At 49.5% G+C, this 26338-nt stretch overlaps 7 protein-coding genes across 7 annotated transcripts; 3 read left to right on the forward strand and 4 right to left on the reverse strand.

Moving 5' to 3' along the window:
* The first annotated feature begins 84 nt into the window (after positions 1-84).
* BDW43DRAFT_257781 (nucleoporin family protein) lies at positions 85-7754 on the forward strand. Its single transcript, XM_032039916.1, has 4 exons — positions 85-629; positions 1345-5153; positions 5273-7177; positions 7242-7754. The coding sequence occupies exons 1-4, from the start codon at positions 539-541 to the stop codon at positions 7353-7355; spliced, it is 5919 nt and encodes a 1972-aa protein (XP_031906206.1). The 5' UTR covers positions 85-538; the 3' UTR covers positions 7356-7754.
* Positions 7755-8168: 414 nt separating this feature from the next.
* On the reverse strand, positions 8169-10117 carry BDW43DRAFT_257786 (NADH-quinone oxidoreductase subunit NuoF). Its single transcript, XM_032039917.1, has 3 exons — positions 9762-10117; positions 9595-9666; positions 8169-9533 (listed from the first exon to the last, which is right to left on the reverse strand). Exons 1-3 carry the CDS (start codon positions 10020-10022, stop codon positions 8376-8378), a joined length of 1491 nt encoding a protein of 496 aa, XP_031906207.1. The 5' UTR covers positions 10023-10117; the 3' UTR covers positions 8169-8375.
* A 197-nt stretch (positions 10118-10314) lies between these two features.
* On the reverse strand, positions 10315-12786 carry BDW43DRAFT_305160 (SET domain protein; the record flags this gene model as incomplete). The annotated part of the gene is made up of 4 exons (XM_032045744.1): positions 10315-11555; positions 11606-11865; positions 11933-12499; positions 12749-12786. 4 exons carry the CDS (start codon positions 12784-12786, stop codon positions 10315-10317), a joined length of 2106 nt encoding a protein of 701 aa, XP_031906208.1.
* A 594-nt stretch (positions 12787-13380) lies between these two features.
* Positions 13381-17753, reverse strand: BDW43DRAFT_2847 (SAPS family protein). Its single transcript, XM_032042870.1, has 4 exons — positions 16815-17753; positions 15333-16754; positions 14592-15272; positions 13381-14096 (listed from the first exon to the last, which is right to left on the reverse strand). Exons 1-4 carry the CDS (start codon positions 17475-17477, stop codon positions 13413-13415), a joined length of 3450 nt encoding a protein of 1149 aa, XP_031906209.1. The 5' UTR covers positions 17478-17753; the 3' UTR covers positions 13381-13412.
* Positions 17754-18906: 1153 nt separating this feature from the next.
* On the forward strand, positions 18907-19978 carry BDW43DRAFT_2880 (putative SNF7 family protein (Cta1)). Its single transcript, XM_032043227.1, has 2 exons — positions 18907-19209; positions 19288-19978. Exons 1-2 carry the CDS (start codon positions 19144-19146, stop codon positions 19870-19872), a joined length of 651 nt encoding a protein of 216 aa, XP_031906210.1. The 5' UTR covers positions 18907-19143; the 3' UTR covers positions 19873-19978.
* BDW43DRAFT_2886 (NRAMP family metal ion transporter) lies at positions 19978-22064 on the reverse strand. Its single transcript, XM_032043299.1, has 3 exons — positions 21283-22064; positions 20954-21225; positions 19978-20897 (listed from the first exon to the last, which is right to left on the reverse strand). Exons 1-3 carry the CDS (start codon positions 21925-21927, stop codon positions 20084-20086), a joined length of 1731 nt encoding a protein of 576 aa, XP_031906211.1. The 5' UTR covers positions 21928-22064; the 3' UTR covers positions 19978-20083.
* Positions 22065-23520: 1456 nt separating this feature from the next.
* On the forward strand, positions 23521-26200 carry BDW43DRAFT_305164 (uncharacterized protein; the record flags this gene model as incomplete). The annotated part of the gene is made up of 3 exons (XM_032045745.1): positions 23521-24570; positions 24632-25212; positions 25267-26200. The coding sequence occupies 3 exons, from the start codon at positions 23521-23523 to the stop codon at positions 26198-26200; spliced, it is 2565 nt and encodes an 854-aa protein (XP_031906212.1).
* Positions 26201-26338: the final 138 nt, after the last annotated feature.

Consider the following 26338-nt stretch of genomic DNA (forward strand, 5'->3'; position numbering starts at 1 on the left):
CGTGACTATGCTCCGAGAATGACAGTACAGTACCAGTATTACCAGCGTTGACCATAAGGGAAGTGTCGATCGCAGTGTCCCGCCGGCGTAAGCGAAGGAGGCAACGGTAACTTTACAACTAATTCTCTCTCGCCCATCCTCTCTCTCTGCAGCTCTTCCCTTCACCGTCGCGTGTGTCCACTTTTTCATTTCTCCCACCCTTCCATCTCCTTCCCCGTCGATTCCGATAACCTTGATCTGGGACCTGTGCACATCCTACAGCAGACGGTGAATGCCCGTCTGAAGCTGGTGTGGGTCCTTTTGAGTTTGTCGAGAAATCAAAACAGATTTTCTCTGCTTCGCTTCCACCGCGTCGAGCTCTCTTGAATAACACACGCTTGCCTCTACTTCGTGGAAGCGCACTGCGACCGAGTGTTTCGCCTATTGTTAATTATTGATATAAGTTTTATAGTCACCTTTCGCAAAGTCCTAACAAATTTTCGGTCTCCGGACGACCTCGAACGAATGAACCCATAAGTATCAACATATACCGAACATCATGTCTTTCGGATTCGGAGGCTTTGGCCAAAACAACCAGAGCACCGGATTTGGAGCTGGCTCTGGCTTCGGAGGGACGAGTTCTGGAGGAGGTAGGTTCAGAATCCATCACGTCGCTGCGATTTTCTTTGCCCTGGGACCTGTAAAATTTTCTTCCTTCCATCTTCTTGGGATTTCCACCGGCTCTACAATCGCTCCTGGCTGGTGTTCCTGGATGTCGACCCGCGATGGTTCCACTTGACTTTCGAAATACCAACGCTCCGCGGATGTTCTCGACTCTGGGCGACACAGTTGGCGCCGCAAGAGAAGGGATCGCATCTTGATTACAGTCTCTGACAGCATCTTCCCCCGTCATCTAGGCTTTGGATCTACCTCGTCTCCATTTGCTGGCGGTAACACATCCGGCGGTGGCCTATTTGGGAATACTTCCAGTAGCTTTGGTTCTGGAGGAGGTACGTGTCCAATGACAATGTTTTCATGAGCTTGGCGATCCTTTCTCTTTCCTGCTCACGCTTCGCACGGAACTTCCGGCCTCACCTTTGCGGCCATCCTGGGGAATTCAGGCCCTACAACAATGCTGCGACTTGCTTGCGAATGAATGTCGCGCGGCACCATTCTCGTAGAGAGAAAAACAAACAAATGAACGAACTCTCTTACCTGGCCATCGAGGACCTGTGTTCGAGGACGAGCTTTTTTCCCTTTCATTTTGCCTTTTGTCTTTTGCTTTTGCTTTTCTATTCTCATTCTTTTTTTGTTAATCACAAATCGCTCGCTACAGCTAAACTAACGCGGTTTTGATCTGTTTAGGATTTGGATCAGGTACACCGAATCAGTCAAATTCGCTCTTTGGAAACCAAAACCGGACCGGCGGCTTTGGGACTGGAGCTGGGGCTGGAACAACATCCGGTGGCAGTCTCTTTGGGGGTGGCACAGGAGGCACACCAACTGGTGCAGGTTTTGGTGGTTTCGGATCAACTGGAAACACTGCCAACACTACGAATACTGGAGGCTTCGGAAGCTCTAATAATGCCACCGGTGGTGGCCTCTTTGGCAACAAGACTGCTGGCACCGGCTTTGGCAGCTCAACTGGTACTACAGGCGGCTTTGGCACGAGTGGCGGAGGCTTTGGAAGCGGCACTACTGGTTTTGGTAGTGGAACAGGAACTGCTTTCCAGCAGGCTGTTCCTCCCTCAGAAGGTACTGGTAGCACACCATTCAGTCCTTTCACGGAGAAGGATGGCAGCACCAATGTGACCAACCACTACCAGAGTATTTCCTTCATGCAACCGTACAGCAAATACTGTTTTGAGGAACTGCGTCTCGGTGACTATCAACAAGGCCGTAGATTTGGAAACGGAAGTGGACAGGCCGGTGCCTTTGGTACTTCGGCCTTCGGAGGAAGTGGCTTTGGCCAGCAGCAGCAGCAACAGTCCACTGGGTTTGGAAGCACTTCTTCCCCCTTCGGTGGTACCAGCGCCCCTTCTGCTTTCGGTCAGACACAGACCACTGGTGGGTTCGGGTCTACCTCTACCACTAGTAACCCCTTGTTCGGGGCCAAGCCAGCGACATCTTTGTTTGGAGGAGGAACATCTACAGGAACGTCGCAGCCCGGCCTATTCGGTGGGACTACGGCAACTTCGGGCGGCTTCGGCAGTACAGCCAACACCGGAACTGGAACTGGCTTCGGGTCTGGTGGCTCTCTGTTCGGCAACAATAATACCACTCAGCAGGCGCAGCAACAACAAAACAAGCCCTTGTTTGGCGGTAATACGTCTGCCGGGACAGGTGGCTTCGGTGGTTTCGGCCAGCAAAACACGAGTACGTCCACACCGTTTGGCGGTACTGCTGCTACTTCATCTCCATTCGGCGGCGGCCAGCAACAGCAGACTGGGGGAGGAGCATTCGGCGGCTTCGGTCAACAGAATCAACAGAACCAGACCCAGACTCAAAACAAGGGATTGTTTGGCGGCGGCGGCGGCTTTGGGCAGAATACCCAACAGCAACAGTCCTCGACACCTAGTTTATTTGGAGGTGGTACTGGTACCACAGGGGGTTCTTCCCTCTTTGGTCAGAATAGCCAGCAGCAACAATCGACCGGTGGTTCTTTGTTCGGAGGTAACAACCAGCAATCCGGGAGCGGGTCTCTATTTGGCGGTAATACCCAGCAGCAAGGCCAAAAGAGTCTGTTTGGGTCTGGCACGACTGCCCCAGGAACCGCCACCAGCGCCTTCGGAGGATTTGGCAATACTCAAAACCAGCAGACGGGAACTGGTGGCCTCTTCGGTAATACTCAAAACCAACAACAACAGAAGCCAGGCGGTCTGTTTGGCGGAAGCACAGCCACTGGTGGTTCCTTGTTTGGAGGCTCTACTGCAGCAGCCCAGAATACAGGCTCCTCGCTCTTTGGCAATACTCAAGGCCAGCAGCAGCAGCAGAGTGGAGGTCTCGGACTGGGTACCTCTAGTCTCTTTGGTAACACACAGCAGGCACAATCTCAGCAGCAGCAACCCCAGCAGCCAGTGCCTGGTAGTCTGCAGGCGTCTCTCCTCGACCCAAACCCTTACGGGAACCAGTCTATCTTCTCTGGTTTGCCTGCACCAAGTGCTCCTAGCCCTGGCCCATTGGCGACGCCGCTTTCTTCCTCTATTAAGCAAAAGCAGCGTACTCCATTACCTGTTTACAAGATTACGCCAAATGCTGCTAATCGTCTCGTCACACCGCCAAAACGCCAAGGGTACGGATTCTCTTACTCGACCTACGCCTCACCCTCCAGCTCTGCTGGTACTCCAGGCGGGCTCGGTGGTAGCCTGCTAGGCGGCAGCCTGCGTGGAAGTGTCAACGGCAGCCTCGGGCGTGCTAGCTTCAGCAAGAGTTTCTCTACTAGCAACCTTCGCAAGTCGTTTGACCCGGAGACCGACAGTGTTCTGTCCCCAGGAGCCCTTTCTTCTGGCTCCTCTCGTCTGTCCAGTGGTAACCTGAAGCGTCTCACCATTGATCGCAGCCTACGAAATGATCTGTTCTCACGTCCAGCCAGTACACCTGCGGCTACAATCACAAATGGTGAGGACACCGCCCAGCCAACGGACAGGACCAAGAAGAAGGTCAGCTTTGAAGCTACCTCGGATTCTACCACTGGTAGTGAAATTGTGCCGGTGCAGTGTCAAACTCCGGAGCCCACTCCAGAAGAGTTGGGCTTCCTCCGTTCGATTCGCAAGAGTAACACTATTAATGGAATCAACGGTCTTAAAGAGAATGGTACTCGGCCGGAAATGGAATCTATTCGTGAAAAGGACCTCCCGGTCGTTCCTGAGGACTTTGAACAGACCGCGACCACTGATGGCATATCACGGCTGGCCTTTGTTCCCGGCGGAGACCCACAGCCTGGCGAATATTGGATGAAGCCTACCAGGGCTGAGCTGAATAAGCTGAGCCGTGATCAGCTCAAGCATGTTGTGGGCTTTACTGTCGGTCGGCAACGGTGTGGTCAAGTGACGTTCAATGAGCCCGTTGACTTGACGAATATTGACCTTGACCAAATTTTCGGAGGCCTTGTCGATATCGGTGTGCGGAAAATAACAGTGTATCCAGATGAAGCAATCAAACCTCCTAGGGGTAAAGGACTCAATGTCCCATCTATCCTTCGAATCGAAAATTCCTGGCCACGAGGAAGAGACAAGAAGTCCCCGTCGCCTCTTACCAGTGGACCACTCTTTGAAAAGCATGTTGATCGCCTAAGAAAAGTCCACAATACCGATTTTATTGATTACGAAACGGAAACGGGCACATGGGTTTTCAAGGTGCCTCATTATACTACATATGGCCTTGATTATGATAGCGATGATGATGAAGGTGAGAGCCTCAACCAAAGCACTTTGAGTGCTGCTCCTGACACACCGACTCCGAAGGCTCATACTCCCACCAATCTCGATAATACTGTAGCCTCGGAGCAGATGTCCACCTTTTCGACAGATGATTCCTTTCTCGGTTCGGTGGCTGGGGTCGACGATGACACATTTGATTTCAAAAAGCGTAAATTAGTTCCAGGGTCGTTTGGCAACCAAGCAATGGAGATAATGGAAGATGAGCACTCGAACTTCGGAGAAGATGAGGAGTCTTTTTTAGGGGAAGGCTCCACGGGTTCAACTACTGAGCAAGAAGGTGACGATGTCACTGAATGCCAGCAGTCTGGCGAATCAGAAGTTGAATTAGATGAGGATGAGGAAATGGATATGGCGGGTACCTTTCCTTCCCTTCATCATACCGTGGAGCGTGATGACACCAAAAGCACCGGTAGCTACGAAAACACTCGGCCGTCTTTAAGACCATGGGGTACTCCTCCAAAGGCTCGTCTTGATCTTAGCGGTGACTGGGCTGAGCAGCTGCAGCGAACCATTAGTCCCAGGAAGCAAAACCGCGATGCGCTGCGCGAAATTCAGGCGAACGCCTTCATAGATAGGCCTCTCCACGAGGATGACACGGAAGAGCCTGTTGCCGATACTAGGCAAAAAGGTTTCGCGACTAGTATCGACTTGATGAATTCATTGTTCCAACAACCGCAGAAACATCCGACGCAATCTCCTTCCAAGCCATGCAATGTGCAGCCTAAAGGTTTCGAGGTTTGATCCCTTTTTCATTTGTGGTCTTTGCTTTCATAATTAATATCCTCCAATCCTAGTGTTGTTGCTATGTGAGATGTATTGAGATGGTAAACCGATTCTCTAACTCATTATCACAGTGGCCCTATAACAAGAAGCCGAAGACGTTTGCTAGTGACTCTAATGAACTCAGCCAAGACGACCTTGCTTTTCACCACTCATTCAAACCGCGCTGGGGCCCAGCAGACTCTATCCTATGCGTCAAGGACGGGATGGGAGGCGTTCATTCCGGCGATCACCGCTGGGAACAGAAGTTTTCTATCACAAGCGAAGAGAGGGATATTATTCTCCTGGCTCTCAACAAGGCGCCGGATTTGAATGTGATGCTGGATGCCCAGAAGAAGCAGACTATAATAAGCTGTGTTGATGATGTTCCTTTTGCTCGTTTAGCCAAAGCTGATTTCCAACAATTCGCACAAACATCGTCCAGTATGGCGGGCTCTGACCAAGAGAGATTGCTGTGGCAGTTGGCCAACATCCTGTTCAACGACGATATCGAAGATGATATCTCCGCTGGCGTGCCACCCCAGCTTCGAGCAAAGTTCATCCACCGCATCAAGAAGGATCGTCTGAGTCGCCTGTGGGAAGGGGTTGTTAGAGAAAGACACGCACATACGCTAGGTAAAGCTGATTCAGCCGAGGAACAAGCTATCTTCCTGCTTTGTTCGCACCGGGTTGAGGAGGCCTGCAACGTCTTGATAGCCAGTCAAAATCTTCATCTAGCCACCCTCATTGCGCAAATTGGCCGAGACCCCACCAGCCGTTGCGACATGGCGAAACAAATTGAGATGTGGCGACAGCACAACGTTTATTCGGAAATGACTGAGCCTATTCGAGCCTTGTACGAACTCCTGGCTGGCAACGCCCTCCGCAGCGAAGGTAAATCAGGTGGTGCACTTGAGGATCGCGTATCTACGTTCACTCTCACCGAACGTTTCGGGCTCGATTGGATCCAAGCTTTTGGTCTCCGCCTGTGGTATGGAATCACCGACGATGAGCCTATCGAGGCTGCCGTTTGCAAATTTTTGAACGACCTCAATACCGGTGACGAGCCCGCTTTCCCGTACCCTTTCCACAAGGAGAGCGCCCGGGAAACGTCGCATGCAGTGTCCGATACACTTGGGCAAGAGTCGCCTTTGTGGGTTTTGCTTAAGGTCTATTCAATGACTCTTGGAGCGGCCAAGGATATACCAGCAATTGACTTCCCAGCTGCTTTACTTCCGGAATCCGTCAGTGGTGATAAACTGTCGAACCGACTCTCCTTCCAACTATATCAGCTCCTCACCGCCGCTGTCGGCCGGCATGATGGTTTCAAGGTTGATACTTTCCATGTGGATCAATTGGTCTGGGACTATGCTTGGGAGCTTAGCTGTGGTGACCAGCTCGACCGAGCTTTATTTGTCTTACTCCATCTTTCCCGAGCTGAGGATCGTGAGCGTGCCTTGAAAGAGACTATAGCGAGGTTTGCGGCGCGGCTGCCTGATCAAGTCAACTCTGAAGGGGCGCCTGATACCACCTGGCAGCATCTCACTAGAGACCTGCAAATTCCCGAAGCATGGATTTGGGTTGCTAAGGCCCTTTCCGCTCGTGATGCCGGGGATGCCCCTCGTGAGGTGGATTGTCTTGTTCGTGGTAAGAACTGGAACGATGCGCACGCCACTTTCTGCCGCATTGTCGGCCCAACCGCTGTTATTGAACGCGATTACGCGACATTGGAGACACTACTGTCAGGCTTTGGCGATGCCCCCGACCGCAAAGTCCAAGGATGGGCTAATGGCGGCGGTGTCTACGAGGACTTCCTGCGCTTAGCGACCGCCAAAAGCGGAAAGCGGGATGCCACTAGGTTGAACCGCTTGGTGAATGCGTTGGTTGCGATGGGCACTCAGATCAGTCAAGGATCGGGCGTCGAGGGATTAGAGGAACGGGTGGCCTTCAAGGAAATGAGCCGAGCGATTGCTAGTTGGACGGCCCATGAGGATGGCAAGGTGAGTTCCTTTTATATTTTCTTTACCTCCGACGTTCTTTGCAAGTCGACTAACCCGTTCACAGGCGGTCGAGTTTTCAGGTGTGCTTAGTTTGCCTTTGACGGGTGAAGCGCGAATCATGCAAACCGCAGAGATGAGTCGACGGTATTACAGTGTCATCATGGCAGGTGCCTATTAAGCGTTTCTTTTCCTTTTTGTCATGTTACTTTGGTGTCATCCCTGTATCCTAGTGTAGATTTCCCCCTGTTGTAATCCTCCTTGGATTTCACGTTCTTCATCTTCAGCCCTTTCCTGGTGCTTCATGATTTCTGTGTTAGTTAGGTTACCTTACGACTGTTGTCTTAGTATGTGAAATGCACTTAATAAGTCTTCAAAATATCCTTCACGTCATTACAAGATCTGTCTCCTAGAAACACGTCTTTGATGACGCTTCTCATGCCTGCACAATCTCCCTTTCAACATCCGGAAATGAACCCAGTATATTTAGACAGACATTGTTGCATTGTACATTATGGGAAAGATGCCACTAAAAGTCAGATCAGGTGACAGTGCAAACTAGTCAAAGATATTCCCAATCTAAACCTATTCAAGAAGGCGGCACTTCTGACCTCAGAGAACCTCGGAGGTCAGAAATAAGCCGTTTATTGGTATAGTGGACCACCGCTATCTCTACCAATTCGGTCCTGCTTGGTTTGGGAAAATGTCTAAAATCAAGAGTAAATTTGGGTGAACTACAAGTAACCTTTTCAAAGGGAAAATTCTGTAGTTGGTGGTATGGTGAGCATGTGTTCTGGGGGTGCAAAAGACACAGTTTTTGAGGACTTTGGTTGAGAAGTGTTCAAATTATTCTGCCCGGGGGATTGAGGGCGGCCCCTTGCCCTCTCATGCGGGCAATTGAGTTTCCGATAATGACCATCTTGTCTAGAGGGATGTGCCCCGTATTATAGAGGACGAGTTCTATTGAGTGCTTTATTTTACATTTTCGAATTTGTAAGGTTTCCATGATGTGGTTTTGGATTTTAACATAAGAAATAGTATGATTGCTACCAGGAACTGTACATGATGGGGAAAAAAAGCCTAAACTGAACATGAAAAAAAGAGATATACTCCAGCTCGAACATCTTTATCTAGAGAAACAGGTTGATTATTTTCACCCCCATTCATCCTATCATCAGTCTACAATAAACGGAATGATAGTTTACATGCCCGGGGAAATCAGCTTGCCTTCAGCCCTGCTGTTAGGGTGCCAGCCACCGGCATAGGGGGCCTGTCCGAGCTGCTGAGCATGCTCCTTGATTCTAGCTTCGAGTTCGGGGCGGAAATGACGGATGAGACCCTGGATAGGCCAGGCGAAGGCCTCACCCAGAGCGCAAATGGTGTGACCCTCGACCTGCTTGGTCAGCTCTTGGAGCATGTCGATTTCACGCTCACGGGCCTGGCCAGTCTCCATACGCTGCATCATTTGCATGGTCCACTTGCTACCCTCACGGCAGGGAGTGCACTGACCGCAACTCTCGTGCCTGTAGAAGGCCGACAGACGCGAGATAGCGCGGACGATGTCGGTGGACTTGTCCATGACGATCACGGCGGCGGTACCGAGACCAGTCTGGCTGTCCTTAAGAGCGTCGAAGTCCATGAGTTGGTCATCGCAGACGTTCTTGGGGATGACGGGGGTTGAGGAGCCACCAGGAATAATAGCGAGGAGGTTATCCCAACCACCGCGTACGCCCCCACAGTGACGGTCAATCAGCTCACGGAGAGGGATGGACATCTCCTCCTCAACGGTAACGGGGTTGTTGACGTGGCCAGAAATACAGAACAGCTTGGTACCGGCGTTGCGCTCACGACCGAAGGAGGAGAACCAGCTAGCACCACGACGCATGATAGTGGGGGTCACAGCGACGGTCTCGACGTTGGTGACGGTACTAGGGCAGCCGAACAGACCCACAGCAGCAGGGAATGGGGGCTTAAGACGAGGCTTGCCAGCCTTACCCTCAATGGACTCAATGAGGGAGGTTTCCTCGCCACAGATATAAGCACCCATACCACGGTGGATGTAGACGTCGAAGTCATAGCCGGTTCCACAGGCATTCTTGCCGATCAGACCAGCCTCGTAGGCCTCGTTGATGGCCCGTTGGAGGACGGTGGCTTCGTGGTAGAACTCGCCACGGATGTAAATGTAGGCGGCGTTGGCATTCATTGCACGGCCAACGACGAGACAGCCCTCAATGAGCTTCTGGGGGTCTTTCCGCATGATCTCACGATCCTTGCAGGTTCCAGGCTCACCCTCATCGGCATTGACGACCAGATAACGGGGTCTGGAGTCCTTCTCCCAATCCTTGAAGTTCATGAAAGACTATACAGCCATTATAGGTTAGACGCTAGGGGCCCGGAATCGTCGATCCGTCAGCACTTACGTATTTCAACCCCGAGGGGAAACCGGCACCACCACGACCACGAAGACCAGAGGCCTTAAGCTCCGAGATAAGCTGTAGTTTTACAATGAGCCTGCGTTAGCATTGAGCCCGCCCGAGACATAACACGCCAGAGCATGATTGTCCATGATACATGGTAGAATGCCTACCCAGTCATGACCCTTGAGAACAATATCCTTGGTCCTATGCCAATCACCATACTTCATCGCTGACTTCAGATCGGCGCCATGATGTCCGTAGAGGTTTGTGAAGATCCGGTCCTGATCCTGCAGACCGCCATGATGCCGTACGGGGGGAGCGTTGTCCTGGACGGTCGCGAAGGTGCGGGCAGCCTGGCCCTGGACTCGGAGGGAGCGGGAGGAAAAGTTGGCGAGGGAGGAAGACGAGGGAGCCGCCGCTCGAGATAGCATTGTGATAGCTGGCCCAATGGCTGCGGGGAGATGAGGGGGAAAGGAGAGGAGCGGAAAGGGTTCAATGATGGAGATTCGCTGTCGTTGAGCTTCACGGGCGCGGCAATTCCTGCGCTTGCTGAATATCTGCCTTTTGGCCATCGTTGATTGGCTTATATTAATCACGTGAGTTGTGTTTAGTCAGACGCCCTCGTCATCCACTCATCGTCCAGCAATTTTATTATGTATTTAGATATACGATCAGTTGTACTAGTAGTAATCGTTGAATTCTTCTCTCTCTCTCTTTCCTCCCCTACTCCTGCGGAATGTACAAACACGACGCCGTAGATAGCATCACTTGCCCTTGTCCCGCAGCCAACAACCCTAACGGTTCCTCGGGCACCTGCACACTCTCTTGCTCTGTAATCATCCATGCCCATCGCAGCCAGTTGGGAGAAAGCCACCAGTCGTCTTTCTCCCATTCTCCTGTAAACTTCTCCAGGTTAGAGAAGATACTTCCACTCTGGGTTTTCATCGCCTCGAGAGTATTATCAAGCATATCCAATAGGTGTTCGTCATCCTCATCCTCGAGTGCCCATAGCACATTGTTAGGAGGGGCTGGATAATTCTCTAGAAGGCATCTAACCCATTTGCTTAGACGAGATGGAAGCAAAGCGGTCCCCTGATTAGGTTCTCCAGCGGCGTGGGCCGCTCTGATAAAGCAAAGGAACATCGGGAACGCAAAGGTGGATGTCTCGGAGCTTCCCTTCAGCATTGGGATAGACTTTTCAGCACTCTGAGTAACGCCCAGGAAGCACACCTTACAGGGGTGTTTCATCTCAGTGGGAAGTATTTCGATCAAGTCATCCAACAAGAACAGTTCTCCATTGTTTGCAAGAAGCGACTGGCGCTCTAGAATCCGCACCTGCATCCGGGACTGTACTTCCTCTGGGAATTTCCCACGGGGTACCCGGGCCATATGAGAACCGAGAAGGAGTTTTGTGTCCTCCCAGCTTCTTCCATATTCATGCTCTCGTGCCCGGTTAAGGGTCCATGCCGCGATGATAAGAGCTGTTTCGGACAGCATGATTTGGCTGTCGCGATAAATCTTTGCATGGGTCTGTTTGAGGTTGCCAGGGGTTTGTAGGTCGGCTGCTGAAGACTTCAATTTCACAATGTGTGTAATCAGCTCAATGATGATCTGGCTAAGGGCGGCAATAATAGTGCGCGAGTTCCCGTAAACGTCTGGGATTCGGATGTCTTGCTCTGTGATCTCAAGAGTCTCTAATTCTCGGTTGTTTGCAGCCAAAATTGAGACCGCGTTGAAGAGTGCTGGGGAAAATATCGAATGCTCCATGGGGGTATGAGGAGCAAGAAGCGGATAAAAGACATTGAATACGTAGTAGTGATCGTCTGTCCCTTTGGCTAGCCCAGGAAACATCTGTAGCTGTTGAGATTTTGCCATCTGGAGTGGACTACCAGGTGGTGCTCGTAAGCTGACAATTCGATAGTCACAAGGATTGTCAGGAAGGCAGAAACCATAGTTCATCATTACTAGCAAAGGGTTAGTCACTTCACAATGCTATCCTGAATACCATACCTACATTGCTCATTATTTCGGGGCCCATAATTGTTCGAAACCTCCTGGCCAGCAGCGACGTCTTCCAGCACTAGAAATACGACGTTGTCTTTTCCAGCACGCCATTCTACCTTTGCAAGCGGCCGATGATTCAGAATATCAATGAAGGGAAGTAACACAGAAACATCTTCCTCAGGAAGCTGAGTATCAGGAATCACGTCAGAAAGGACCTTGGCAGAAAATGCACGCGAGACAAAGACAGTCGATGCCCAGAGATAAAGATCCCTATATGAAAACTTGTAAATTCCGTGTTCTTAAGCATGAGCAAACGCAAGTAGAGAGAAACACTTACCAGGTGTACTTCTCCGCCCCTTCAAACCCAGACTTACGAAGGTCAGTATGTGCATTGTGGTACTTCTCCTTCAATAACTTGGCTTTCTGCTCCCTCGCTGGGGATAAACTTGTGCCCTCCAACCATGCCAGGTCATCACCCTCATAGTACAGAGGGGTCGTCAACGCACCAGGCTGAGGAAGCGCCCTGATATACGGGTACCAAAAGCTCTCCTTTCCACGGAGATACTGGCCAATCAAGAAGAAAATCGATGAGTCTTCCTGTCCCACTGCTCCCGTAAAGCTACGAGGGAGATGGACACCATGCTCAGGGAATGAAACGGTACCTCCATCATCAATGTTAAATCTATGGCCGATAACATTGAAGTACGACATTGTGGCAGTCAGGGGCGTTTTGATGATATGTGTGTTACTAGGAACTCCATCCTTCCAGCCTTCCTTGACTTGAAGATGCACACCGCGCCGTTCATCCTTTGCTATTTCAACGCTTTCATGGAGCTCGCCACCATTGTTGACCATCCAATCTAGCAGTGCGGTGTAAAGTTCCAGGCTGCTGTCATCGCTCGGCCTGTATGCAGTCAACTCAATGCTCAACTACCCAGAAAGTTGGCCATTTACGTGCTGGGGAATTAACAGGCAGCAGGGAGGGAAACGAGATATGACAGTAGCCACTTGGTTTTGCAGAACTTGAGAGAAAATTAAGATAGGTAGACAACGCAGGTCTTGGTTGAAGTCAATCTCACGCCACTTTTACTTGAACTCAATGACATTGATTTCCAAGGGAAGAGGGCAAAAAGGCAAAAAAGAAATAGCTTACCCTTTGACAACTGGATTGATGGCTGACGTATCAGCCATAATCGTTTTTTTTTTTTTTGGGAATACAGGCAGTCAATAAATGTTATGCTGCTGGAGGATGAAGTGAATAATAGATTTGAGGGGCAGTTCGACAATTGAATTTATTGAATGCGGTGTCCCACTTTTACCCGATACATTAAATCTTGCAGTATAAACTCGAGAGGACATCCGAATGCGCGCGCGAAAAGCTGTCAGGCTTCATTTTTTCGCTCCTTTTCATATAACTACTATAACCAAGACCGCTGGGAATGAATTCAATGCTTCTAACTCAATATCGTACAGTGGATTCTTCAACCAAAAGATAAACGCAGATAGATGTCAAACAACAAACAAAGCGCCAACGAAATCATGCAGAGAAAAGGAAGAAAAGGAAAGGAAATCACTAATAAAAAACCAATCCATAAGACCAATACCTCCTTTCTCAGAAAACAACCATTCCAACCATGCAGGACAGAAAAATCCAATACTGCCCAACGTTCTAGGATCATATTCCAATGCTTCATCCAGGAGCCATATCAGTCTAACAAACGCAGACCTTCTCCCTGTACCAGAGCATTTGTAAGTGCTATTCAGTCAGTAGTGTACATTATTCAGAGGATTTGATTTCGTCGTATTGACACAGCCATTCAAGGCTTCTTTCCTGGGGCCAGGATCTCGACCAGTCCATCATCTTCACCGTCACTGCTGTCATTTTGGTCGTCATCGTCACCGAAAGGGGATACCCCGAAGCGTGATCTTCGGAAGCTCTTATATCGTCCAGGTCCAAGATCAGGATAGCCTAATGATTCGTTCATAATAGCTTCGTCTTCTTCGTCGGTGTCCATCATGTCTGACCCAACCGATGGCCCCACCATCTCGCCCATGTCGTCGTCATCATCAACTTCGAGGGGGATGCGCTCTTTGCGTCTCAACCCCTCACTTCTACCTTCACCGTCGTCCTCCGAGGAATTGGTTGAAAAGGAGTCAGGAGGGCTGAAACCTGATTCTGGAAATGTAGGTGACGAGAAAGGCTGGTCCTTGTTTGCTGATGGGAAATCCGAGGACGGAAAAGCATTGGAAGGGGAGCTTCCACCATCGCCATCATCATCTACACCAGCAACCACAAACGGATTGGAAGGCCACTGAGAACTCTCATGCGCGTTCGTCTCTGCCCTTTTCTCGCCATTGTCTCCTGCGTTTTCAGCCGCCTGCTGCTTCTGAAGGGCAAGCCGCGCAGCTAACTGCCGACGTGCCCGAGACGGACCGAGACTTAGAGGAGCTGGAGGCGGAGGAAGAATCGGAATAGGCTGGCTCGTGGAATAAGCGGATGCCTATATTTGAGTCCGAGTTAGTGGAACCGCAACAGTCAACCATACATTGGGTAATGCAAGAACTATACAAAGCATAGGGATACTGCGCAGAAAGGGGCAATCGCAATGTACAAAAGACCGAAGGAGTCAACTTCTAAGCCGAAAGCTAGAGGTCTACTATGACTCGCAGAAACTGTTTGGCATCAAAGTGAACGCCACACGACCTCCAGGAGTTGGGGGTTTTCTTGAATGACTTCATACATAAATGAGGCGCTCCAGCCCAAGCATCTTATGTGCATGGCCCTCATATAACCGTCACTACTCCCGTCATCCATCATATGTTAAAACCCCCTTCGGTGGGTTAAGGGGGGAAGGTGAGACAAATAAATCAGTTAAAAGCAAGGCAAAACAGATGCAACAAATGTATACATGAAGGGAATTAAGGGGAAGGAGGAAGACCAATTTCAAGACTTAGTAATCTCGCATATCGACATCACTAAAGAAATCGTCACCTACATTTTCAGAACTGCCTTCTGCGGATTGATCAGCAAGGTTCCTGTCATCTTGATCCTCCATGTCTTCATCCTCGTCGTCATCGCTTGAGCTTGCAAATCCGCTCAGGAGAGTACTGCCTCCGCCGCTGAGACCGAAAGCCCCTCCAGAGACACTTCCTTGGTTCATCATATCAAAGCCCTGAAAACCGGATCCTCCAGCCGCTCCATTCAACCCAGCCTCTGCAAGAGCCGACGAGCCAGTCATACTTTGGCCGGAGTTAAGCATACCCTGGCGGTGTCCGATAGACATGTCTGGGCGCACCCCACCAAGTATGGCATTATCGCGCTCTCTAGTCTCGGAAAGAGTTTGCTCGACATAGTCTATCCACTCGGGGTTCAAAACGTTCTCCATGACCGTTGGAGAAAGTAACTCGGGCGGGTGTCGCTCACTGAACTTGACAACCTCCTCTGCGATCAGTGTTAAATGACCCATGTATCCAAGCCTAATTTGTTTGGTCCGCTGTGTTTCATCACTCCGTTTCTGTCCCTCTACAATCTCCTGAGTTATCCGACCAGTCTCGAAGACATCAACGGCCAAAACCCGATTATAGCCACGTTCCATAGGCCCATTGAACACTTGTTGTATGACATCATATACAACATTATGAAGGAAGTTGTTCCACGGGAATCGGAAGAAGAAATCCTGGTATGCAAAGTTAGTGATCAAAGGGGAGTGGTTTAATTTATTAGCATAGATGCTTACCAGAATAGTAGGTACAACTCGGTTCTCCACGAACATAACCTTGAGATAGTCACCTACAACAGGTTGACCGTTGGGGTCAAGCTGAATGTCGGGATGCATGCATTGTTGTGATTCTCCCTCAGTGCGTCGAGCTTCCGCAGGAGAGTCCGTGGACCCTGAGCCTTCACCGATCTGTCCAGCAGTGTCAGGGTCTTGGGAACTTATTTGCTGATTCTCTTGTTTTGAGGCAAAGAGAGGGGGAGGGACCGCCTCGGGCACAGAAGGCGTTGGAGTAGATGTCTGTGTTTGGTCACCATCTAAAGCAACTGGTGATTCCGCAAACATTACTTCTGTAGATAATTTGTTGTCGTTCGGGCCCTGGTTAGTGTCCAGAGTCACCTCTCTAACCCGCTCAGTTATTCCCGATGCAGTAGGAGACGTTGGATCTGAGGAAGGCGTGTGTGTTTGGGCGGTCGTATCGTTTCTTGCGTTTTTCTGATCCTCGCTTCCGTGTATTGGTGCTTCATCCGAACCCCGTTCTTCTATCGGTGTGGAGGCCTGCGGCGTGTGCTGGGGTTGCGCTTCTTGACCGAAGGTGTCTTTGGCTTCGGCAGTATCTTTCTCCTTATCGACAAGGACACCTGATGAGCTAACGTCTTCAAATCCATCCTCGCCTGTATTCGCAACTTCAAGAACCCTGGAGTCCTCCGGAGAACCATAACCAACCATTGAACCATTGACAAAATCCACCGTAGAGTCATTGCCATCAAATACGGAAGTCTCTTCTCTGTTTGGGTTAAAAGCGCCCTCTCGCACCAACCTCTCGCGTTCAGCATCCCGCTGTTGCACATACTCCTCGCTTCCGGATTGATTCAAGAGAGCCATATTACTGCAATGTAACAGCTCAGCCATCAATTCACAGGTCTTGAATCTGTCGAAACCCAATGGTTCAATTTTGGCACCCCAAGCTGAGCTTAATTTGCCCCTATCTACACTCTTCACTTTCCCTCCGTCCTCAACAGTATGCTTCGTGCTCTTGATTAAATTCATAAAGTCGGGAATATGCTTGGCGAAAAGCCGAAGAAGGTTTCCGAGATAGATAGGGTCGTAAGTGTTGGGTAACGAATCAGGGCTATTAACAGCATCCGGCGGATCATAATCAGAGTTGTTCTTGCGGATGACCTCAATGACAATACCGACGCCCACAGTTAAAGGGTTACCGCCTTGTGACATAGCCTTAATGAGATTTTCCACGCAAGGCCCGGAAACTAACTGACGTGTCAGACTGTTAGGGCCAATACAGGTTTGATCGTTCTGTGTTGCGTTCGCAGATATGGTGATGATCGCTTTGAGAAAATCACCAGCCGAAGTCTGAACTGCGGCCGACCAATCCGATGATAAGAATGAAAGAAGTTTAGGTATCAAGTCTTGCGATTTTAGCCACTAGGAACTGCATGTCAGCGCGGGTCAGGCTGAGGGAAAGTGTCATCGCTATAGACTTACTTCGACAGTACCTTGGCCCCCTTCTACTTTTTCGAGACTGACGATCTTCAGCAGCAGGTCCATAACCATGGGGTTATCGATATGCTGGAGGAAGGCCGGAACAATTCCTTCCAAAGACTTGAGAAAATCCAGCATCTCGCTAGTTTTCCTGTCAAAAAGCGTCTCATTCACTTTCGTGAAATAACTCGCCTGGAGGGAATCTAGAGGGGGTGCTCTCCATAGAAAAGCCCAAAAGTCTTTGAGATGATCCCGGTTAAGCATGATAGAGTCTAATATCGACCATACTTCAGCTGAGAGAATCTCGCACGCGACGTAGGCGCGCTTGAGGCGTTCTTTTTCCGCCCTGTCTAAGTCTTCAGGGTCTAAAATATCCTTCAGCGGGTCCGCGCGCTTCTCCGCCGCGGTAGCATCCTTACTCCCATTAGTGTCATTGATATCATCCTCATCATCATCTTCGTTCACTAGGCTAGGGGCGATCACATGGTCCATAAGGCGTTTCAAGACATTATCATCTCGTAAATATTCTATGAGCTTCGTATTATGTTGTTTAAGCTCCTGGATCAATTCCGACTCATCCAGTAACTCTTCCAGGCTGACATCGGACTTGTCAAGAAGGGTATCGATCGAGGAGATACTTGCATATCCACCAAAGCGCCAAAACATGATGGATTATATAACTGGATGGAAAGATTCATGGAAAGAAACGTATCGCAAGCACTTTTAAGGCGGCTATTCTTCGCCGTGTCGTGACGGAGATCTATATGGTACAGAACCGCGGACGCAACTAGGGCGATTTAGAATCCTCGTGCGGGGCGCAATGATGCGGAAATACACGGCGCAATGTCTGTATATCGATCGTTGTCAAAGATGTTCAGATCGTAATAAGCAAGTCGTCTCAGAACAGAAAAGGAGGGAAATAGTAGGCAAAACAAATACGGTCGGAGCGACCAAGCGCTATAACGTGCAGAAGAGACCAGTTAGTAATCGTATCTCATTGGTGCTAACAACGTTAACGACGCGGTCGAATGCTCATGGCTTCCAGCGACTAGAACCATAAGGGGTCCGACAACGTCACGGTCGCTAGGGAAGGGAGGAAGAAGCAACAATAACAAATCAGGGGAGAACAGGAACAGTCGATACGTAATCGCCAGATGCGTGAAGAGGACATAAATCAATCAAGATCATACCTTCAGGACCGAAGGGAGTGACTATGAAGGGAAGTAGTCCACAGCCTCCTTGTTTAGAGGGGTGGAAGAGTGCCAGACTAATTAAGTTCGTCAAAGCCACAAACAGTGAATGATGTGCGCAGGCGAAACCAGTCCGTCAGGTTTGGGGGAAGTAAAAGGTGGAGGAACCGGGTCACTCCATCCGTCAATCAATTCAATCAATCGGAACGATCAATCAATCAGTCAGTCAGTCAGTCAAAACAGTAAGATGAAGATGACGGGCTGACGCTGGGGAGTCACGTTGGATGTGGTGCGCTGGCGGCTGCGTCTGGATCGGCCGGCAACTTTGATCCCTGGAAGTTCGCTGAATCAAAGGCAGGGCGAAAGTACCCAACGAGCCCGACAAGCGGCGGCGGGGAAATTCACATTTAATACGCGAGAGGAGGGGAAATTAAATACTATAGTAAGACGAAAAACAAGTCGAGATCTGGGTCTTATTTTTAAACTTATTAATAAATCCTATCATTAATATTATTATTATCTACCGGATATTACAACGTTCAGGATTGTTTCTTATTCTTCCCAGGTCCCTGACGTCTTCAATTCATGCCTTTTGAGGTGGATCGAAGTAGTAATTATTCATCTGCAAACACACGAGACTCTTTTATTGTTAACATTGCTGCAGTAAGACCTTGTATCAAGTAATCAAATATGGGTATCCGGTACCGCATTTGCCATGGTTGCCCGTGGGTACAGTAAGTACCAGGTACCTCCATTCCTACCATACCCAAATTAGATACCGATGGGTAAGGATAGCTGTATCTATGCTTGTATGTCTTGTAGTCTTCACCGATTTATTTCTTCCAAATTCCCTTGACCAATTAAGCCCAGGATCTCCTGCCGTCAACACGTGCTATTTCGTCTGCCTAATATGCCCGAATCTGCATCAGGTGATGGGAACCCTTAAGACTTTAGTCAGAAATCATTTGAAACAGGTCATTTGCTTAATCAGTCAACAATCATTGTTGCCTTAAGGCAGCGACAGACCCGCCACTGCAACTAGCTTCATTCCAACTACTTTTGAGATAGTCACATCCGCAAGCTGAATCCCCAAAGGACCTTTATGCAACTTAGCTATTCTTACCTTCCATACGACCACCAAGATGAATCGCCTTTTTGGAGCTAAGAGCAACGCTCCCAAACCCACTCTTGACGGGGCTATCGCAAATGTAAGTGTCATTTGCTGTTACCTTGTACTACCCTATCTTCCCCCGCCCCGCATGATTAACATCCCCGCTCTTTAACAGGTGGACAACCGTGTTGCGAGTATAGACATCAAATTGGCAGCCCTCAATTCAGAACTCTCCACCTATCAATCAAAAATCGCCAAGATGCGCGATGGACCTGGCAAAAATGCACTCCGACAAAAGGCTCTCAAAGTGCTGCAGCGCCGGAAGCAATACGAAGCCCAACGGGATCAGCTATCCCAACAATCATGGAATATGGAACAAGCCGGAATGATGCAAGATAACTTGAAGAACGTGATGACAACCGTGGACGCAATGAAGTCGACCACCAAGACCCTCAAGAAGCAATACGGCAAGATCGACGTGGACCAGATTGAGCGGATGCAGGATGAGATGGCTGATTTGATGGATATTGGGAACGAGATCCAGGAAAGTATATCGCGTGCGTACGACATCCCTGAAGACGTGGACGAAGCGGAGCTTGATGCGGAATTGGAGGCGCTGGGCGAAGAGACAATGTTCGAGAGCTCGATGGGTGAAAGCGCAATGCCTAGTTTCCTGCAGGATGAGGTGGCACCACCTCAGTTTATCGACGAGCCTCCCGAACAGACTAAGGTCAAGGAGCCTGCCAGCGGTCTAGGCTAGTAGTGCTTACGGGGATACAAGATCATGGAGTTCATCATGGGAGCATGGGAGTTAGGATCTTTAAGTATTCATCTGTAGATTGATTGGGTTTCGGCGTCTATCTGAACTACCTGTTCTACTTTTGAAATCCCCATAATCGCAACGCACATAAGTGTTTCCCTCCTGCAGCCTATTCTTTGATTTCTCAACATATGCACGCGGAATTATTCTTCTAGGCTTTACCGAGACCAACTAAGACGAGCAAAGCCACATTCATTACCGCAATAATCAACCATATCACGACTGCAACGGCAGAAGTAATGAGATTATTTTTCATCTTAACTCCTTCCGTTTGAGCCTGGCCCTCGCCGTAGCTGATCCGATCGGCTGCGACGGTCATGTACCGGTTGCGGCAGGTAAAGTAGACCAAGGGGGCACTCACGAAAGGAAGAATCACACTCAGCACAACTTGACTAGCAGTAAGAGTCTTGTCCAGACCTTTCCTGCCAACAGCACCTGCAACAATGATACTGGGAACGATGCTGATTGACCGAGTGATCAATCTGCGAAGCCAGGGTCTCAAGCTCCAATTTAACATGCCTTCACTCACCATCTGCCCCGCCATCGTACACACAATCCCGGCCGAAATTCCAGAGAGAAGTAAGGCCAGCCCAAAGACCAAGCCTGCGGCGGGAGCGATAGAGGTAGAAAGCAAATCATGGATACCCCAAAGGTCAGCTTCGCCAACATCTGGGTTTCCATAGAGGGCAGCACCTGCAACGATCAAGATAGAGCTGTTGACGAAAAGAGCAAATGTGAAGAGTGACAATGCAAGTTCTACAATGGAGTACTTCAAGCAACCTCGGATCGCATGGAGAGAAGGTCTATACTCAACCTCCCCGTTTGTACTTCCTAAACAAACGGATGAGTTGACATAGCCTGCAGTAACATCAAACTCTTTAAGGCGCGATTGGACAACACCACTACCAAGAAACATTGAATGAGGCATGACTGTGGCACCGAGAATTCCACAGCTTTGGTATAAACTGTTGCGACCCCCTTAGTCAAGCGCATCATAGGGCAGACAACCATAGAGACTCACCCTGTGGACTCTACTATGGCCGATGATGGCAAATAGCCCTTGAAAACATCGCCAACCGACTGGCCCCTTATAAGCGAGAGTTGTATGCAAAAGCAAACAACGACGCCTAACACCAAAGCCATGACGAAGATTTCAAACAAGCGTAACCCCAACATATTTCCATTAGGCCTGTAGAAAATGAGAATGAATAGCACATCGGCAAGCGTGATCGCGCATCCAGCCACCAAGGGGATCTTCAACAGAAGGTTGAGTGCAATTGCGGATCCAACCACCTACCGGATTCTGTTAGTGCTACATCAGAATCGTAAATCGACTCTAGAGGAACATACCTCTGCAATATCCGTTGCGACAATAGCCGCCTCGGCAAAAAAGTAGAGGATGTACACCAGCCACCGAGGAAGGTGCTCTCTGCAGTTTTCGGCTAGATTCAAGCCGGTTACGGTACCAAGCTTGATGCACAACGATTGCAGAAAAATGGCAAAGAGATTGGAAAGAAGAACGATGAACAAGAGGGAATATCGATACTCCGCACCGGCAGCGACATCAGTCGCATAATTTCCCGGGTCAATGTAAGCCACCGCAATCAGAAAGCCAGGGCCCACGAAGCGAGCAAATTTCACGATACTTTGAGCAATGCGGAGAATATAAGGTGGGATGGGGATACTAGAAAAGCGGCGAGGTGATCCACTGTTCCTCTCAGGTGTTTGATACCCAGAGGATGCAGCGATCACTTCGCCAGGCACTTTCTTCTCGGACTCAGAGACTTTTCGATCCAGGTCATGTGGTTGAGGGTCTAGAGCTGTGATGCCTTCCCCCGTCGCTGCTCCCGCTCCGGACGCATGCTTTCTATGCACTTTGGAATTGGCAATACCGTTGAAGTCGTTGCGAGTGGTTGTGTCTGCATTTAACTCAGGTGGGTTTTGATTCCAACCCGGGTGTTCCAAAGTGTCATCAGTTCGCGAGGGGCAATTCATCGTGGTGATGCACCGGATACTCGTGTAAGTTATAGAGGGGTGAGTACCGTGGTCCAGTGCAGAACAAATATCTCCGTGAGGGTTTTGTGATGTGATGTATTCTAGATCGTAACTACCACGTCGGCAGCCAAGTCAGAGAGAGTAACGTGCGGAAACGAAAACCCGAAAATGCCCGGCTACGGAAGTTCCAGTGCGATACATCCACTACAAAGTGGGCACCTGCAGAAGACTGTCCATCGGATTAACCTAGGTGGTCACTCTGCAATTGAATGGAATTAAGTGCTTTGAGGATTGGGCAGACAGTATAAGAGGAAGGACCTTAGCGGACAGCAAGGAGGACAACGAGGTGAATTTGGTGGCCATGACGGCATCTTGACTTTCGGTAAATTCTCGGGAGTAAAGAGTTTCACTATGGAGTCTGGCTTGTTTGGCTTATTTAAAAAGGTAGACCGAAAGAACTCAAGATACTATGTTCTGCTACGTTCAGTTTAACTACATTCACTGAGGAAGTCCATTTTATATAGATCTCGAAGCACAGTTTCAGATGTGTTACCGGGACTCCAAGACTTTTCCAAGAACGACGGGTCTGCCTTGGCAGGAATGTGGGTGTCCCGTGACTGGACAGCTTATCTAATACATCCCATTTCTCTCTCCCCTTGCACAATTTCTCATGTAGGATTATACTGTACGCGCTTCCAATTATTGATACCTAGATATTCAATAAGTAGTTGAGGAGTGACTCCTATCTTCCTTGTTTTTGTTTTCGGCGGAGTCATATTATCCATCTCGCCATGTCCAAGTGGAGACACCGAGGTACTCATCTTGCATTGCTAGGTCCGATTTCGAACAAGATCTAGGGAGAGGGGGAAAAGAAAGCAAGAAAGAAAAGAAGAAAAGAACAAAAGAAAAGTTGGAGGATCAGATTTTAGGTATCTTCAACAAATGTATGATGATGATGACAAGTAATGAGGGGATTCTTATCCACTCATCTACTTCCAACATGCTGGTATACATCACAAAAGATCAATGCAAATCGACTGATTGATAAATTGATAAGCACCCGCCACTCACCAAAATTCAAGTCAGGTGGCTGGTTGCCCGGCAACCCCGATGACGAGCGTGTTTACATCCTCCGCTTTCTCTGCACTGCAGCTCTAGCCGTTTGCCTGAACGCCATTGACGGATTAGTTTAGCCTGGGGGAAGGATGATCAGGCCCGTTACTTTCCTCCGGAAGACTTCAAATTCCCGGTCTGCCCACCTGTTGTCCACGGCAGTCATCGTTGTTGCCGTTAATTCTATTCTCGCGGGCGTTTTCTCTTCTTGGTTGCCTTCTTGCTTTTGATTCGGATTCTCCAATGCCTTTACTTTCTGTTTGATACATACTCTTGCCCTTCTCTGCTCCACTTAATAACTTTTTGTATCCGCTTCTTCTTCTTCCCTCTATAAATATCTTGTATTTCCCTGGTTGCATTGGAGTGCTGTCACCGTAAGTCTTCTTCTAGTCCTCCTATCCAATCCATTCTCGAAATCATCAGATTGTGTCGGATTTCAACATGCTAACCCCAGCAGTTTCGGGTTAAAGGCGATCAGACATGGCTCCCAACTTGCAAGGTCCCAATATTTTCGACGATGCTACCCGTCTCCCGACCAAACCATCCGTCTTCCGAGGAATATTGTCGTCCAGAACTCACAAGAGGAACCCCTCGGCAGATGATGCCGCCTCTTGCAAACCACCCTACCAAAGCCAGCCCTTTTGCAATTCATACGCGTCTCCAGTGGAGCAAGCATATGCCACTCTAGACCAACAACCCCTAACGGAAATTGCCCTGAATCGAGACGCAGCGGATTATGGCTCACCCCGGCAGAGATCGCCTGCAAAACAGGAAAAGAATACCTTGCACAAGAAGACGAAAAGTGCCGTGTCCCTGAAGTCTCTAAGGGGCTACATGGAGCGTAAGGACAACCGATCAGAATCGCCCGAAGTCGATTCCGAAGACCTGAAGCCCAAAAAGGCCAAATCAGCCAACAGTCTTTCGGCAATTTTGAAGCGGTCGCAGCGCGGGAGAAAAGCTGAAAGCTCGAAGAGTGGTCGAGACAAGGAAAATCGAAGCCCAACGGACCTAGTTGACAACATGCCATCTCCTACATGGAGCCAGTATGCGCCTGGGCCATGCTATGGTCAAATCGGGGTGCCACCCTCTCCCTCCAAGCGCAGAACTTTCCAAGAAGAAGTATCGCTCTACACTCCTAAAGGCTATGGGCCGTCCCAGCAGCGCAATTTCTGGGATTACCATCAGCCGTCTCTCACGAACCGTACGGACCCCAAGCCTCGTCCAAAATCAGAATTTCTTTCGGGGAACCGCAAGGTGAGAGAGCTATTCGGGTCACCCCAGAGCGTGTCCTCAGAAAAGCCTCCGCTATCGGACACCCAAGAACCCTCGTCCCCCTCTAAAGGAAAGGGCCGGCCTCGAGCACTGTCAAAACCCGAGCCGCGGCAGGGTGCTGAACAGCAGCCAGAAAGCCCGAAAAAGGTGTCTCGTGTCCAAGCAGCTATATCTGCCTTCAATGCCAAGGAACGCGAAGCGGAACTACAAAGACACTTAAATGCAAAGGATCTTGAAAGCGAATTTGAGAAGCTTTTGGTCAGTACATCGTACACGGCTCTCGAAAAGGAAAGATCGTGTAGAACTAACGAACTTCCAGGACGCAAGGAACATCCCTCATAATATGAGAGAGAAAATGAGGTCCTTGGACACTAATATTAAGGCTGACTTTATCCAAAAGGATAAAGCAGAAAGCGCACATAGTGCTAGTGCTAGTGTGCACACTAATGATAGCACAGGCCGCCGGGGTCGCAGAAAGGAACAAAAAGAGGAAAGGCAACCCCAAGACAGTAAAGGTTCTCAGTCGCGATCCAGAAGTCGCGGGTTCAGCTTTTCCAAGGGTTCCTCGCCGACAAAGAAACGGCCAGAGAGTGGAAGTTCATATAGACGCCCAAAGTCTGCTGAATTTTCACAGCCAGGGCTATCGAAGATATTAACGCCATCGACTTCTACGACATCTCTCTCTGCAACAGCTTGTCAGGATACTGCGGCCGACCCCTCAGACTTTGTTCATTATTTGAGGGAAATTCAGAAACCGGAAATGATAGAGATAGGCAAGATTCACAAGCTCAGGCTTCTCTTGCGGAATGAAACTGTTAGCTGGGTCGACACTTTCATTACCGATGGCGGTATGGACGAGATTGTACAGTTGCTTTACAGGATCATGAAGGTTGAGTGGAGGTATGCAGTTTCAACCTTACGCTAATCTGGACATGTAAGCTTACACTTCTACAGGGAAGAACATGAGGATAATTTGCTCCATGAAACCCTTCTGTGTTTGAAAGCGCTCTGTACGACTTCCGTCGCATTGCAGCGTCTTACGGCTATTGAAGGGGAAATCTTCCCAGCGCTCTTGAAAATGCTCTTTGACGAGGAAAAGAAAGGACCGAGCGAGTACACGACGCGTAGTATCATTATTAACCTTCTTTTCACGCAGCTTTCTACAGCATCATCAGCTGAAGATGCCGCATTGCGTGCTGCTCGGATCCTGTCGTACTTACGAGACCCCACACCACCTGAAGAAAACCAGCCGCTTTCGTTCATTGCCAACATATACCAGTCACGCCCGTACCGTGTCTGGTGTAAGGAAATTTCCAATGTGACCAAAGAAGTATTCTGGATCTTCTTGCATCACTTGAACGTGATACCCATTGTGAAGAGCGAGAAGACGAGTTTGGAGGATTTTCGAGAGAGGCATTTCCCAGCCCCCAGGCCTCCGGTCCCTGCCGCCCCCTATGTAGGTGGAGTTGAGTGGGACGCGACCAACTACCTAGCTGCGCATCTGGATCTCATGAACGGACTTGTGGCGTCAATGCCATCGACAGAGGAGCGCAACAGACTACGAGCAGAATTCCGAGCTTCTGGGTTCGAGAAGGTCATGGGTGGCAATTTGAGGACTTGTAAAGAAAAATTTTACTCCTCTGTCCACGACTGCTTGCGGACATGGGTTGCTGCCGCTATTGAAGACGGGTGGCCATATACAGCTGTTCGTGAAGGTCCGCCACGGCCTGAGCCCGGGTCACCTACCAAATCCCCAATCAAAGCTGCTGGTGGCAGTCCTAGAAAGGGTCTTTTGGACGAGAGGCCTCCGCGGTTGGAGCTTGCATTGGATGGTCCTGCTAACAACCGAGTGCCTCCGAAGAATGAAGGCCTTGGAAATTGGTTATGAGGGATATTTGCAGAGTATCCATTGGCCGATTGTATCTGCTGCTTTTTGGCCTCCACTGCTGTGCCTGTCAATTACCCCGTGTAGCAACTGCTATTTCGCTTTTCTCGTGTTCCGTTTACCTTGTTGACTTTTGGATTA

This window comes from Aspergillus alliaceus (genome assembly GCF_009176365.1).
Source record: "Aspergillus alliaceus strain CBS 536.65 unplaced genomic scaffold BDW43scaffold_1, whole genome shotgun sequence".
Taxonomy (NCBI): Eukaryota; Fungi; Ascomycota; class Eurotiomycetes; order Eurotiales; family Aspergillaceae; genus Aspergillus; species Aspergillus alliaceus.

Coding starts and splice junctions, on each gene's coding strand:
- BDW43DRAFT_2847 (XM_032042870.1), bottom strand. CDS start 17,477: ATGTTTTGGCGCTTTGGTGGATATGCAAGTATCTCCTCGATCGATACC. Junction 16,755..16,814: donor GGGGCCAAGGTACTGTCGAA/GTAAGTCTATAG, acceptor TGCAGTTCCTAG/TGGCTAAAATCGCAAGACTT. Junction 15,273..15,332: donor GAGTTGTACCTACTATTCTG/GTAAGCATCTAT, acceptor TTTGCATACCAG/GATTTCTTCTTCCGATTCCC.
- BDW43DRAFT_257781 (XM_032039916.1), top strand. CDS start 539: ATGTCTTTCGGATTCGGAGGCTTTGGCCAAAACAACCAGAGCACCGGA. Junction 630..1,344: donor AGGGACGAGTTCTGGAGGAG/GTAGGTTCAGAA, acceptor TGATCTGTTTAG/GATTTGGATCAGGTACACCG. Junction 7,178..7,241: donor CGGCCCATGAGGATGGCAAG/GTGAGTTCCTTT, acceptor ACCCGTTCACAG/GCGGTCGAGTTTTCAGGTGT.
- BDW43DRAFT_2880 (XM_032043227.1), top strand. CDS start 19,144: ATGAATCGCCTTTTTGGAGCTAAGAGCAACGCTCCCAAACCCACTCTT. Junction 19,210..19,287: donor TTGACGGGGCTATCGCAAAT/GTAAGTGTCATT, acceptor GCTCTTTAACAG/GTGGACAACCGTGTTGCGAG.
- BDW43DRAFT_257786 (XM_032039917.1), bottom strand. CDS start 10,022: ATGCTATCTCGAGCGGCGGCTCCCTCGTCTTCCTCCCTCGCCAACTTT. Junction 9,667..9,761: donor TTCTCAAGGGTCATGACTGG/GTAGGCATTCTA, acceptor GTAAAACTACAG/CTTATCTCGGAGCTTAAGGC. Junction 9,534..9,594: donor TCCCCTCGGGGTTGAAATAC/GTAAGTGCTGAC, acceptor ATGGCTGTATAG/TCTTTCATGAACTTCAAGGA.
- BDW43DRAFT_2886 (XM_032043299.1), bottom strand. CDS start 21,927: ATGAATTGCCCCTCGCGAACTGATGACACTTTGGAACACCCGGGTTGG. Junction 21,226..21,282: donor TCGCAACGGATATTGCAGAG/GTATGTTCCTCT, acceptor AGAATCCGGTAG/GTGGTTGGATCCGCAATTGC. Junction 20,898..20,953: donor GCCATAGTAGAGTCCACAGG/GTGAGTCTCTAT, acceptor GGGTCGCAACAG/TTTATACCAAAGCTGTGGAA.